This window comes from Triticum urartu, chromosome 6A (genome assembly GCF_056163025.1).
Source record: "Triticum urartu cultivar PI428250 chromosome 6A, HENAU_Tu73, whole genome shotgun sequence".
Lineage (NCBI taxonomy): Eukaryota > Viridiplantae > Streptophyta > Magnoliopsida > Poales > Poaceae > Triticum > Triticum urartu.
In genome coordinates this window covers 268,748,460-268,760,953 of record NC_141878.1, presented here as the reverse complement: position 1 = coordinate 268,760,953, position 12,494 = coordinate 268,748,460, and the positions used below count along the sequence as shown (strand labels likewise).

General features: G+C 47.7%; 1 protein-coding gene across 1 annotated transcript; it reads left to right on the top strand.

Annotated features, from left to right (window-relative positions):
• Window positions 1–11,449: 11,449 nt before the first annotated feature.
• LOC147964971 (low affinity sulfate transporter 3-like) lies at window positions 11,450–12,269 on the top strand. The gene is made up of 5 exons (XM_087527090.1): window positions 11,450–11,488; window positions 11,597–11,790; window positions 11,878–11,963; window positions 12,053–12,134; window positions 12,227–12,269. Exons 1-5 carry the CDS (start codon window positions 11,450–11,452, stop codon window positions 12,267–12,269), a joined length of 444 nt encoding a protein of 147 aa, XP_087383216.1.
• The last annotated feature ends 225 nt before the right edge of the window (window positions 12,270–12,494 follow it).

Sequence of the window (12,494 nt, the reverse complement as noted above, 5' to 3'; positions counted from 1 at the left end):
CTTTCATTGAGAGTTCCTCTGTGTCGTCACCTTTAGGCCCGATGGCTCCTTCGATCATCAACAACGATGCAGTCCAGGGTGAGACTTTTCCCCCCGGACAGATCTTCGTCTTCGGCGGCTTCGCACTGCGGGCCAATTCGCTTGGCCACCTTGAGCAGATCGAAAGCTAAGCCCCTGGCCATCAAGTCAGGTTTGGAAGCCTAAACTATACGGCTGACATCCGCGGAGACTTGATCTTCGACAAATTCGAGCCACAGCCAAGCGCGCCGCACTGTCTCGATGGGCATGATATAGCTCTACCGCCGAACAGCGCCTTGGAGGCCGCACACGCATCGGCTTAAACCATTGATTCAGAGCCTACTGCGCCGACCGAGGATCAGCGATTGGACGCTGCCTAGGGGCTGCGATCCCAGAGGCGATCGTGACGAACTCCAGCCCCGCACTCCGCATGGCCCATGACTCCGAGGAGCTGGATTCCTCTCCGAACTCCGAGCCCCCCGCGCCCCTGCCGATCGAATCCGATTGGGCGCCGATCATGGAGTTCACCGCCGTGGACATCTTTCAGCACTCGCCCTTCGGCGACATCCTGAATTCCCTAAAGTCTCTCTCTTTATCAGGAGAGCCCTGGCTGGATTACGGTCAGTGAGGATGGGATGCGGACGGTGAAGAAATTCAAAGCCCACCCACCACCCACTTGGTAGCCACTGTTGACAATTTAAACGACGTGCTCAACTTCGACTCCGGAGACATCGACAGCATGGATGACGATGCAGGAGATACCGACGAACCAACGCCCATAGGGCATTGGACAGCCACCTCATCTCACGATGTGTTCATGGTGGACACCCCTAAAGGAAGCGACAACGAGGAAAAAGGGGATGGGGCGAGAGATCGACCCCCCGAAAAGCAATCAAAGCATCGGCGTAAACGCCGACCCAAGCCCCGCCTCGACAAAAACCCAGCCATAGAGCAGGACGAGCCGGCAGACGACGAGCAGGCCTTAGAGCAACCGTCCGAACAGGGAAACACGGATGGAGAAACCGAACATCCCTCCCCCGGCAAAAGCGGCATTCCAGACAACCTCACGCCGAATAAACCTATGGAGCAGAAGAATCTCCACGACAAGCTCGTTGCAACTGCACGCAGCCTAAAAAAGCAAAAGCAGAAGCTAAAAACAGTGGAAGATGCACTCCGGATCAGATGGAGCAAGGTAATCAATGCCACAGATAAGTACGGCGACAGTCGCCGCACTAAAAGCTATCCGAAAAGAAAGCTACTGCCTGAATTCGACGAAGAGGCCTTAGAGCCCTCGCATTCAAAAAATGAAAAAGCCACACGGTCGGATAGACGACCCCATAAAGCGGCAAGCGGCGCCGCACCTAAATCGGCATGCGACCCTCTTAAGGATTCGCATCATGGCCCAGTCAGGTCCATTTATGGGCCAAGAAAGCAAGCTCTCACAAGCAACGCTATGAAGCCATCATCAGAATTCGGCATACCCAAATACAGGGGCGCCGCACACCCCCTATGTTTCACCGATGAGGTCCTGGACTATGAATTCCCAGAGGGATTCAAACCCGTAAACATAGAGGTATATGATGGAACAACAGACCCTGGAGTCTGGATCGAGGATTATATCCTCCACATACACATGGCTAGAGGAGATGATCTCCATGCCATAAAATATCTACCCCTTAAGCTTAAAGGGCCAGCTCGGCATTGGCTTAAAACCCTCCCAGAAAACACAATCGGAAGCCGGAAGAGCTAGAGGATGCTTTCCAAGCAAACTTTCAAGGGACCTATGTCCGTCCCCCGGATGCAGACAATCTTAGTCACATAACTCAACAACCCGGAGAATCAGCTCGGCAGTTCTGGAATAGATTCCTCACTAAAAAGAATCAGATAGTCGACTGTCCGGACGCCGAAGCCATAGCAGCTTTCAGGCATAATGTCCGAGACGAATGGCTCGCCAGACACCTCGGCCAAGAAAAGCCAAGAACAATGGCCTCACTAACAAGCCTCATGACCCGGTTTTGTGCAGGGGAGGACAGCTGGTTGGCAAGGTGCAGCCCCAGCGACCCAAGTACATCCGAAACCAGGGATGGAAACGGAAAACCATGACGCAACAAGGACCATCGCTGGACTAAAGACAAAAGTACGAAGAGCATGACACTCAATGCCGGATTCAAAGGCTCACGACAAAATCAGGAAAAATCGCCCCCCAGGATAACAGGGACGATCCATCAAACCTAAATAAAATCCTGTACAGGATATGTCAGATACACAGTACTCCCGGGAAGCCTGCTAACCATAACCACAGAGACTGTTGGGTTTTCAAACAATCCGGCAGACTCAATGCCGAACACAAGGGGCTCGACACGCCAAGCGAAGACGAGGACGAACCCCAAAAGCAGAACACCAGGAAACAAAAGAACTTCCCACAAGAAGTAAAAACAGTAAACTCACTTCACATAACAAAACGTGCGGAGCCCGTAAAGGTACGCACCACACGGCCCAAAGGGTCCTGCCACTGGTTGTCAAAACTGATCATCTTCGATCAGCTAGATTATTCTAGGAATATCAAGAATGTAGGTTGGACTGCCTTGATACTCGATCCAATAATTGGCGGACTCAAGTTTTCAAATGTCCTTATGGACGGCGGCAGTGGACTAAACCTGATATATCAGGATAGAATCCAGCACATGGGGATAAACCCAGCAAGAATACGCCGCAGCAAAACCTCCTTTCAAGGGGTAATACCTGGTCCGGACACCCATTGTACGGGTTTTCTCCGGCTCACAGTCACATTTGGCTCTGCCGATAACCTTCGCCGCGAAAAGCTGACCTTCCACATCGTCCCGTTCTCAAGTCGCTACCAAGCACTACTGGTACACGAAGCTTTCGCTCGCTTTAACGCAATACCGCATTATGCATCTCTTACGCTTAAGATGCCCGGTCCACGAGGCATCATCTCTTTGAAGGGGAAGCACTAAAGTGCGCCTCCCCAAGCGGAGGACTGTGCGGCCGCTTTGACAGCCCCACAGCAAAATGGCCTCACCGGCCAAAAAACTTCAAAATAGGTCATTTAAAGACCACGAATGCGGATAGACGAGTTCGGTGCAAAATCATCATTGATGCAGGCCTAGAAGCCATATACCCCCACACTAAAAGACAATAAAGCTCAAACTCATATATCTTACTTTATACTTGGCTTATTCTAAAACTTTTTTGGTACGACCCGTTTTCAACTCAGTTCCTCTCTTTTACAGATGAACGTCGTGCGGCGCCCGTCCAGGATACGGCACAACGGAGACACAGGCGCTGACGTGCAGTAGGGACCCGTCCTAAAGGATTCTTTTTAGATTAAGATCCTGCGTAAACCTTTTTTACTGTCTCTTGTTGCTACGCATCCCCTGGTTTTTTCTTTCTAATATAACCAAGGAGGAGGCTGGCGTCTTGGCATATGGCCACGTCAGAGTTTTTGCACGTACCTGGACACTAGGGGCTTTTTTAATAAAGAGTGTTGCTTGGCCCGCACTCATAAAGACCGAACACCTTAGGGAGTGTTCGGCGTCGAGAGTTTTGGCATTATATGCATCAGCTCCGAATCATGTCTTTGGTCAAATGTTGGGTTGCCCGGCTCCTGAGTTCGGCTACCTTACATTCCGCTCTATCGGCTAAGGTAGCACCAGGAGAACTACTGCGATTGTGCCCCCGGTTCGGCCAGGGCGAGCACCTCAGTAGAGAAAGCCGAAAACTGACTGTCATGATGTAGCGTGAGACTGGTCAGCCACTCGATGACCGATCGGAATCTATCGGATTCCTCCGCTTTAACGAAGGGCCGCTTCCCGGTCAAGCACTTACGAGCCCCGAATTCGGACAAGCGCAGTGGCCACCAAGGAGCTACCTAAAGAGTCTCATTTTCAAACTCCTATGGCTAAGTGAAAGTGTGAAAGAATTATAGTCCGGTTGCCTGGCCCGCTGCGCTATCACCTCCTTTGTAGGACCAAGACATTGGGTTAAGTGTGAAAATGCGTCTTCTGCGAGCACCCTCGCACTATGTGCGTGGGGGCTGAAGCCAACGACTGCCATCTTTCAAATTATATATATATATATATATATCTTAAAACGGCCGCATAGAAGGTGTTAACAATACTTGGAGGCACAAGTATAAAAAAGGGCACTACAATTTATCAAAATATTACTTTATAATTACATATGCTATCATAACATAGCATCTTTCGGGCACTGCGTCTCTATTATACGAGCGCCTTCAAGAACTTCCTGAAAATAGTGCTCGGAGGGTACTCGGCTTTTGTCCGAATCTCGGGATGCAACAATGGTGGTCTCCATCTCTGCCCAGTACGTCATAACATGGGCAAGAGCCATCCTAGCGCCCTCTATGCATGCTGACCTCTTCATTGCATTTATACGCGGCACCGCGTCAAGGAATTGCTGCACCAAGCTGAAATAACTCTTCGGCTCCGGTCTCCCAGGCCACAGATGACCCATGACGTACTTCATGGCGAGTCCGGACAATCTATTCAGCTCGGGCCATTGAGCCAGGCGATCGTCCACTGCTAGTGGACGCTCTGGATTATGAAACTGTGACCAAAAAAGCTTTTCCACTTCGCGATCTTCTAGATCTCGAAAGTGTTCGGTCGCATCAGCAGCGCTTGCTGCCAAATCCAGATAGGTGTCCTCCACACTCCACATCCGGTCCAACGGAGCAAACTTCGGATCACAAACCTTCGTCTGCAGCATAAAGGGCTTTCCAGCCGCAATCTGTTTGGCCCGACGCAGCTCCTCTTTCGCAGCTCTCATCGCAGAGCGAGCGTCCTTGGCATCGGCAACAGCCTTCTCTAAGTCCGTCTGTCTCGCCCGGTCTTCTTTTTCAAGAAGTTTGCAACGGTCTGCAGCGCTCTTTAACTTCTCGGGCATCTCGGCCATCTCTTCTTTGCTTCGGCAGTGAACATCCTGTTCGGCTCTCAGCTCTTCAAGGGCCTTCTTGGCAGCCGCATCACTTTTTCTGGCTTGCTACTTAGCTCGGGCAAGTTCTGCCCTAAGATTCTCCACGGCGGCCGTACCATCTGCATCAAGCACACACATTGTAAGACACTGGCATGAAGCTCCTCTTACCTAATGCCACCCGAAGAATTACATACCTTGAGCCTCATCAAGCCGCTTGTTGACAAGCGCGATGTCGGCATCTGCCATGTCCAGTTGCCGCTTTAGTTCGGCCACATCATCAGTTTGGCTTGATTCCGGACACCTCGCCACCTACATTCAATGGCGACATCTTAGACCTGGGATTATGATCCTCTGCGCGCCGTCATTTCTTGACAATGCGTAGAGTCTCAGGGGCTACTATCTACACAGGGCGCATCTTATTTATGCGCAACTGACAAAAGTGTACATTATCTAACATACCTCAAAACCCGTCAGTAAACTTTTGACGGCCTCATGCAATCCGCTTTCTGCGGATGAAATCCTTTCAATCACCGTGCCCATCAATGCAAGGTGCTCTTCTAAGATAGAAGCTTGCCCCAGCAGAATCTTTAGTTCCTCCGGCCGAGCACCAGACGGTGCCCGACTTGTCCTATGACCTCTCTCAAAGGCCGGACGTGGAGAGCCTTGGGGTCCACATAGTTATCTTCCGCCCCTGCCGGATTCGGAGAAACCCTCAACGACGACACCTCAGGATCGCCCGCCTCACTAGGCGGTATGGCAGGGGGAGGCGTCCCGCTCTCCATCATCTCCGGAAGAAGATCCCCCGAAGACGAGCTCTGCTGAGAAGGGCTGAGGTCCGAGCTATAAGGTAAAATTTCGGTTAGTCTACTCAGATTTAAATCAAGGATTTCTCTCATCCCTCAAAAGGAAAACCTCTCTCTACTTACGGCTCGCTGGAGGGATGATCCCCTTGAGGGCGTAGTCCGGCCGAGGAACTCCCCGGCGTAGCACCCTCTGACGAGGATTTTCTCCCCCGTTTCGAGGCCATGGTTTCCGGGTCGTCAGATGCGGCTCTCTTCTTCCCCTTAGGAGAGGAATTGTCGGTTCCTCCCTTCGGAGCAGCCTCCTTCGAGGAGGCCGTAGCTTCTTTGTCCTCCCCCTCCAAAGGCATTATCTCTAGCATCCTGACTAGCACAGGATCCGGCCTGGTTTCAGGAAGGGGAGCCGGACACCTGATCAGCTTCGCCTTCACTATCCACTCCTGTTTAAAAGGACGGCTCTTTTAGGGGCAAGTTTATGACAATTATATGGATAGAAGGTCCGGGCACAAGGTTGCTTACTTGAGTATCCGGGCGATTGCAGCTTAGGCCTGCGTCCTCGGTTGAATCCGGACACATCTCTTGTGATCCGAAGAACAGTCTATACATCTCCGCGGGCATTGCGCCCATAAAATTCTGGAGAACTCGCGGTCCCTCCGGATTAAACTCCCACAGGCGAAGGGGGCGACGTTTGCCGGGCAATATTCAGCGAATCAGCATGACCTGCGTCACCTTAACCAAACTGAGGTCTCCTTCCAAGAGATCCTTAATTCGGCCCTGTAATAGGGGCACGTCTTTGGGAAAACCCCAGTATAATCCTTTGTTGACCCATGATGCTAGCCGTGATGGGGGACCCGAGCGAAAGGCAGGAGGCACCGCCCACTTGGCTCTCCTGGGAGCGGTGATATAGAACCACTCTCGTTGCCACAAGCCGAGCTCCTCTTGAAAAGAGCCCTCGGGCCATGGAGCATCGGCACTCTTACTGATGACAGCACCTCCGCACTCTGCGTGCCGTCCCTCGATTGCCCTAAACAAAACCCAAAGTCTAAACGACTCCCTAAGGGTTGTATATATGGAGGAAGAGGGGGGAATTTCGTGGCCCTTGGAGGAGGGGTCCGAAACCAACCCTAACTCTTGTTTCCCCACACATACGAACTCAAAAAACAGCCTATACTTAAGTATTTCAAAAATAAATCGGCCTGGCTCAATAATAAGGTGACGCCGCACCTAGAATAGCCTCTGGACGAAATTTATAAAGTGGCATCTTGTATATTTCGTCCAAGGCTTCATGCACTCCTTATGGTGGCTTCAAAGTCCTGAAATCATCACTTGTAACTCCGTTCTTGATCCGATTGCGCATGCCATCATCTCCATGCTTGAACTTTCTCCAAGGTTCATCTTTCTTGTCCAAGCTAGGCCCTTCATTTGTAAGCAAAACAAATGTATCCAATTTAGGCAGCATCATATTCTCATGAACATTAGAATCATTACCAAGAAACGAAAGTACATGATAATTCAATTGGCATGCGCGAGCTCTAGTAATTGGTCCAGTATGTATAGCAGCAGGGGCTGTGGGTGTAACAATGGTATTGATGTCCTCATCATCCTCCCCTGCTTGAAATGAAGTCATTCTCGATGAAAGTTCATCGTCCTCACACAAATAAGGCTTCAAATCTGCATTGTTAAAAGTGGGACTAACCCCAAAATCTGCAGGCAGCTCAAGTTTATATGCATTATCATTTATTTTCTCTAACACCTTAAAAGGACCATCAACACGTGGCATTAGCTTTGATTTGCGCAAATTAGGAAATCTATCTTACGCAAATGTAACCAAACAAGATCTCCAGGTGCAAACACAACATGTTTTCTACCCTTATCTCCAGCAAGTTTATATTTAGCATTCATACGATCAATGTTTTCCTTAGTTAACTCATGCATTTTTAAATCAATTCAGCAAGTTCTTTCGCATCAAAATTAAACTTCTTCGAAGATGGAAGAGGCAACAAATCAATAGGTACACAAGTATTTGGCACACCATGCAAGTGAATAATTTCATGAAAGAACAAATCAGCAACATTAACAGCATCATCGCTTTTATGACATGGTATAAAGTGTGCCATTTTTGAGAACCTATCCACAACAACAAATATGCTATCCCTCACCTTCTTCGTTCGAGGTAAACCTAAAACAAAGTCCATAGATATATCCTCCCAAGGAACACTAGGTACAAGCAAAGGCATATATAAATCATGAGGATTGAGTTGTGACTTAGCTTTTTGACATGTAGTGCAGCAAGCAACAAAACGCTCAACATCCTTTCTCATCTTTGGCCAAAAGAAATGTGTAGCAAGTATATACTCCGTCTTCTTGACGCCAAAGTGTCCCATTAATCCTCCTCCATGCGCCTCCTGCAACAACAAAAGACGAACGGAGCTCACTGGAATGGATAGCTTGTTAGCACGAAACACAAATCCATCGTTAAGAACGAACTTGTTCCAAGTTGTCCCTTCCATACAATTCTACAATACATCTTTAAATTCAGCATCATGCACATATTGATCTTTGATGGTCTCCAAACCAAATATTTTAAAGTCAAGTTGTGAAAGCATAGTATAACGACGAGACAATGCATTAGCAATAACATTTTCTTTACCCTTCTTGTGTTTAATGACATAAGGGAAAGTCTCAATGAATCCAACCCATTTAGTAAGTCTATGGTTCAGTTTTGCTTGACATTTAATGTGTTTCAAAGATTCATGATCAGAATGTATAACAAATTCCTTGGGCCATAAATAATGTTGCCATGTTTCTAAGGTCTGAACAAGAGCATATAATTCTTTATCATAAGTAGAATAGTTCAGACTAGGTCCACTCAATTTTTTAGAAAAGTATGCAACATGTTTGCCTTCTTGTAATAACACACCTCCTAATCCAATTCCACTAGCATCACATTCAAGCTCAAAAGTCTTATTAAAATCAGGAATTTGGAGTAAAGGAGCATGTGTCAACTTATCTTTCAACACCATGAAGGCTTCTTCTTGTGCGGTACCCCAAACAAAAGGCACACCCTTCTTTGTAAGCTCGTTGAGAGGTGCAGCAATGGTGTTGAAATCTCTCACAAAACGCCTATACAAACCAACGAGGCCAAGAAAACTCCTCACTTTTGTGACGGTTTTGGGATGCGGCCAACTCTCAATAGCTTCAATCTTGGCTTTATCAAGTTCAATTCCCTGTGGAGTAACAACATAGCCAAGAAAAGATACTGGGTCAGTGCAGAAGGTGCACTTCCCAAGGTTACCAAACAAATGTGCATCATGTAGAGCAATAAAAACAGCACATAAATGTTCCAAATGTTCCTCCAAAGATTTGCTATAAATCAATATATCATCAAAATAGACTACCACAAATCGTCCAATGAACAATGTTCAGACCACCAAACACATGCAAAGCTAGTGAAAGCACAAACAGCAGTCGGAACACGTCTCTCCTCAGGATATTGTAAACATGTAAATCATTGTTCAGTTTCTAACTCCCAAGTAAGATATATATCAGGAACATATCTACCCTCAAATGGTGGAATGTTCAATTTCAGTTTAGGGAGATGGTCATGATCATGTACCTGAGGTGGTTGTGCAGCCCTACCATTGCAATGATATGCATGAGGACGACCTGGTGGTGGTGGTGCTGGTGGTTGCACGTAGTTCTGATTTTGATCAACCTCACCCTCGTAATGGTCCTCCACCTCTGCAGTAGCAGCAGGAGCTACATAAGCATCAGCAGCGGCACCAGAATTTTGACCAGGCTAAAGGGGAATGCGCAGTGCCCGTCCCACTTGATTTGGAAGGCGATGTTGTTGCTGTTGTTGTTGTAGAGATGCGTTAGGTGCATCTGGTGGTGGTGGTGAAAGACGCGCGAGCAATTCATTAAACTTGTTATCGAGCTTTGTTTCAAACGTCTTTTCCATGCCATCTATCTTCTCCATGGCCTCTTCAAATCTGTTTAGCACATCTTGCACCTGTCCACTCATCATTTGCTGAAATTTATCATGTAGCACTTTGTTCGTCATGTTCTCCCAATAGGTCTCACGGCTTGTGATCCTGCCATGGTTAGCAGCAATAGAAACACACAACAATATGATCCTACAGACTACTAGGAACTGGTGGTGGTGGTGGTGTAATGGACAGTCACAAATCCGTCAAGCGAATCTTAAATTTTAACAGTTCTTACCAAGCAGCAGGCGGTGATCGGCAACCGTCGTAGTCAAAACTCTCAAAGCTTGGATAGAGCGATTACCAGGGAGAATCAAATGCACGACGTATATGTATGTGGAGCTGGGAAGGCTTATAATATGGTAGCAAAAATGGTCAGCAATAATCAATTTAGAGATGCAATGTTGTATGAACGCTCAACGACGATACTGTGCTGGTCCTAGGCTAGACCATGCTAGAGACGCGAGCCTAAAACACTAACACAATCACGGCGCTGCACGTAAACAAGGGAAAAGCACACTCTAGAAAAAAAATTCGCTCTGTTTTTTTTGGCGCCCCTCTTTTTTTTGCGCTCCTCTTTTTTTGCGAAATTTCACTATAATGCCGAGTGTCTCAAAACTCTTCCCTCATTAAACTTACAGGATGGGCACGAATTTTTTTTGACTTTTTTGGAAATCAGGGCAGCGACGACGAAAAAAATGCGACAAAAAATCACTATGAAGGCGAGTGTCTCAAAACGCTCCGTGGGACCTAAAAATAGGATAGGGAAAATATTTTTGGTCGCCGAAATTTTGGCCTAAAAACTGCCCGGGGGTCTCGAGACTTTTTTTTCCGAGACCTACTCAGGCAAGGAAACACAAAATGAAAACTAGATGGATCTCGAAAACAAACCTAATATGAAAAGAACTCGGGTTGGTGGTGGACAGGCAGATGTATATGTGGACTCGGATTGGTGGTGGACAGGCGGATGTATATGTGGACTTGGATTAGTGGTGGACAAACAGATGTATATGTGGACTCGGATTGGTGGTGGACAGGCGGATGTATATGTGGACTCGGATTGGTGGTGGACAGGCAGATGTATATGGCAGTGGTAAGGAATATGTTGGTGGTGGTTGTATATGGTTGGAACGATGACGATGGTGCGGCGGCGACATGACAACTTATGACTAGAACTCGAAACTCTAAAAGACTAGACTCTAAGACTAGCAACTAGACACGACGATGCAACCGCAAATTCAACAAAGCAAAATACTGAAAAGACTATGCAAATGCTCAGACTGGTTCAGATATGATGAACTAACCCTAATTTTTTTGGCTTTTTCGTGGACTGTAGGTATGAAGAACAGACTCGATCTAAACAGGCCGCCGCGCTGCACTTGCACCTGGTTCCGGCCGCCATGCTGCATCCCCTGACCACCTCCGCCCCGCCCCCAACCTTCCCTGCGGCGTGACATTTCCTCTACTCCGGCACGAGCTTCCCTCTAGTCCGTCGCGGCCTTCCCTCAACTCTGGTGTGGCCTGCCCTCTACTCCACCGTGCCCTCCTGCTCCTCCTCCACAGCCCCATCCTCACCCTCCCTCCCCCGAACAACTTCCTCCTGCCTATTTGGTAGTGTTGTTACAATAACCAGCAGCCACTAGTCAGATCGACCCTCCAATAACCAACATATGCCTCGGCGCGTTCCTCGGCATGCTCTTTGGGTCCGTGGAGATTGGCCTCAGAGTCGCGGTAACGATCGATCGTCATTGCCTTGCTCTGAATAATTGGCTGAATCATACATGCATTATAGTTCCTGCAGTTCTCTGACTTTCTTTCATACATACATTATAATTGCAGCTTGCCATATCCTTTGCAAAGATCATCATCCAGTCACTCCGGCCTCAGGTGGAGGGTCTGGGTAGGCTACAAGGAACAAACATATTCTGCAGCGTCAAGCAGTACCCCGTGGCATGCCGGACACCGGCCGTGCAAGTCATACGCATCGATACATCCTTTATCTACTTCATCAATGCGACTTTCATCAAAAAGAGGTACCAACCAATGTGATCAAAGAAAGTAAACCGCTCATTGTGTAAAGTTCGATGTGAGTGCTCATATAGCTAGGTGTGTTGATTCAGGATCATGGAGTGGGTAAGGGCAGAAGTGGATACATCCAATGAGAAGGTCGGGGAAAGGGTGCACTCAGTTTTCCTTGACATGTCAAGTAAGTTCCTCACAGAGAAGCTTACAATTGCTAGAATGATATTGAAAATTCCAAAACATATCTGATTCATTCATGCTTCTGGTCTGCAGATGTGGTGAACATTGACACTTCAGAACTGGTGGGATTGGAAGAAATTCACAAGGAGCTGGCATCCCTCGGCATACAGGTGAAGTGATTTACTGATGAGCATCATATTGTAGCTTTGTCAAAAAAATTATTACTGGTCAAAATATCTCACTCTTGTGTAAAAATATTATCTGCAGATGGCTATTGCCAGTCCAGGATGGCAGGCAATTCAGAAGATGAAGCTGGCAAATGTTGTTGACAGGATAGGAGAAGATTGGATTTTCCTGACAGTAGGTGAAGCAGTGGAAGGATGCCTAACTGCACACAAGGGCAGTGCTATGGAGTGTTGAGTGTATGTTAGTAGAAATAACACCATTTGTTGTCGATTTGTATCTAGTGAGCATGGTTTACATAGCTCCGCAAATGCTGACAAATAGTAACAGACGCAACAATGACAAAACATGT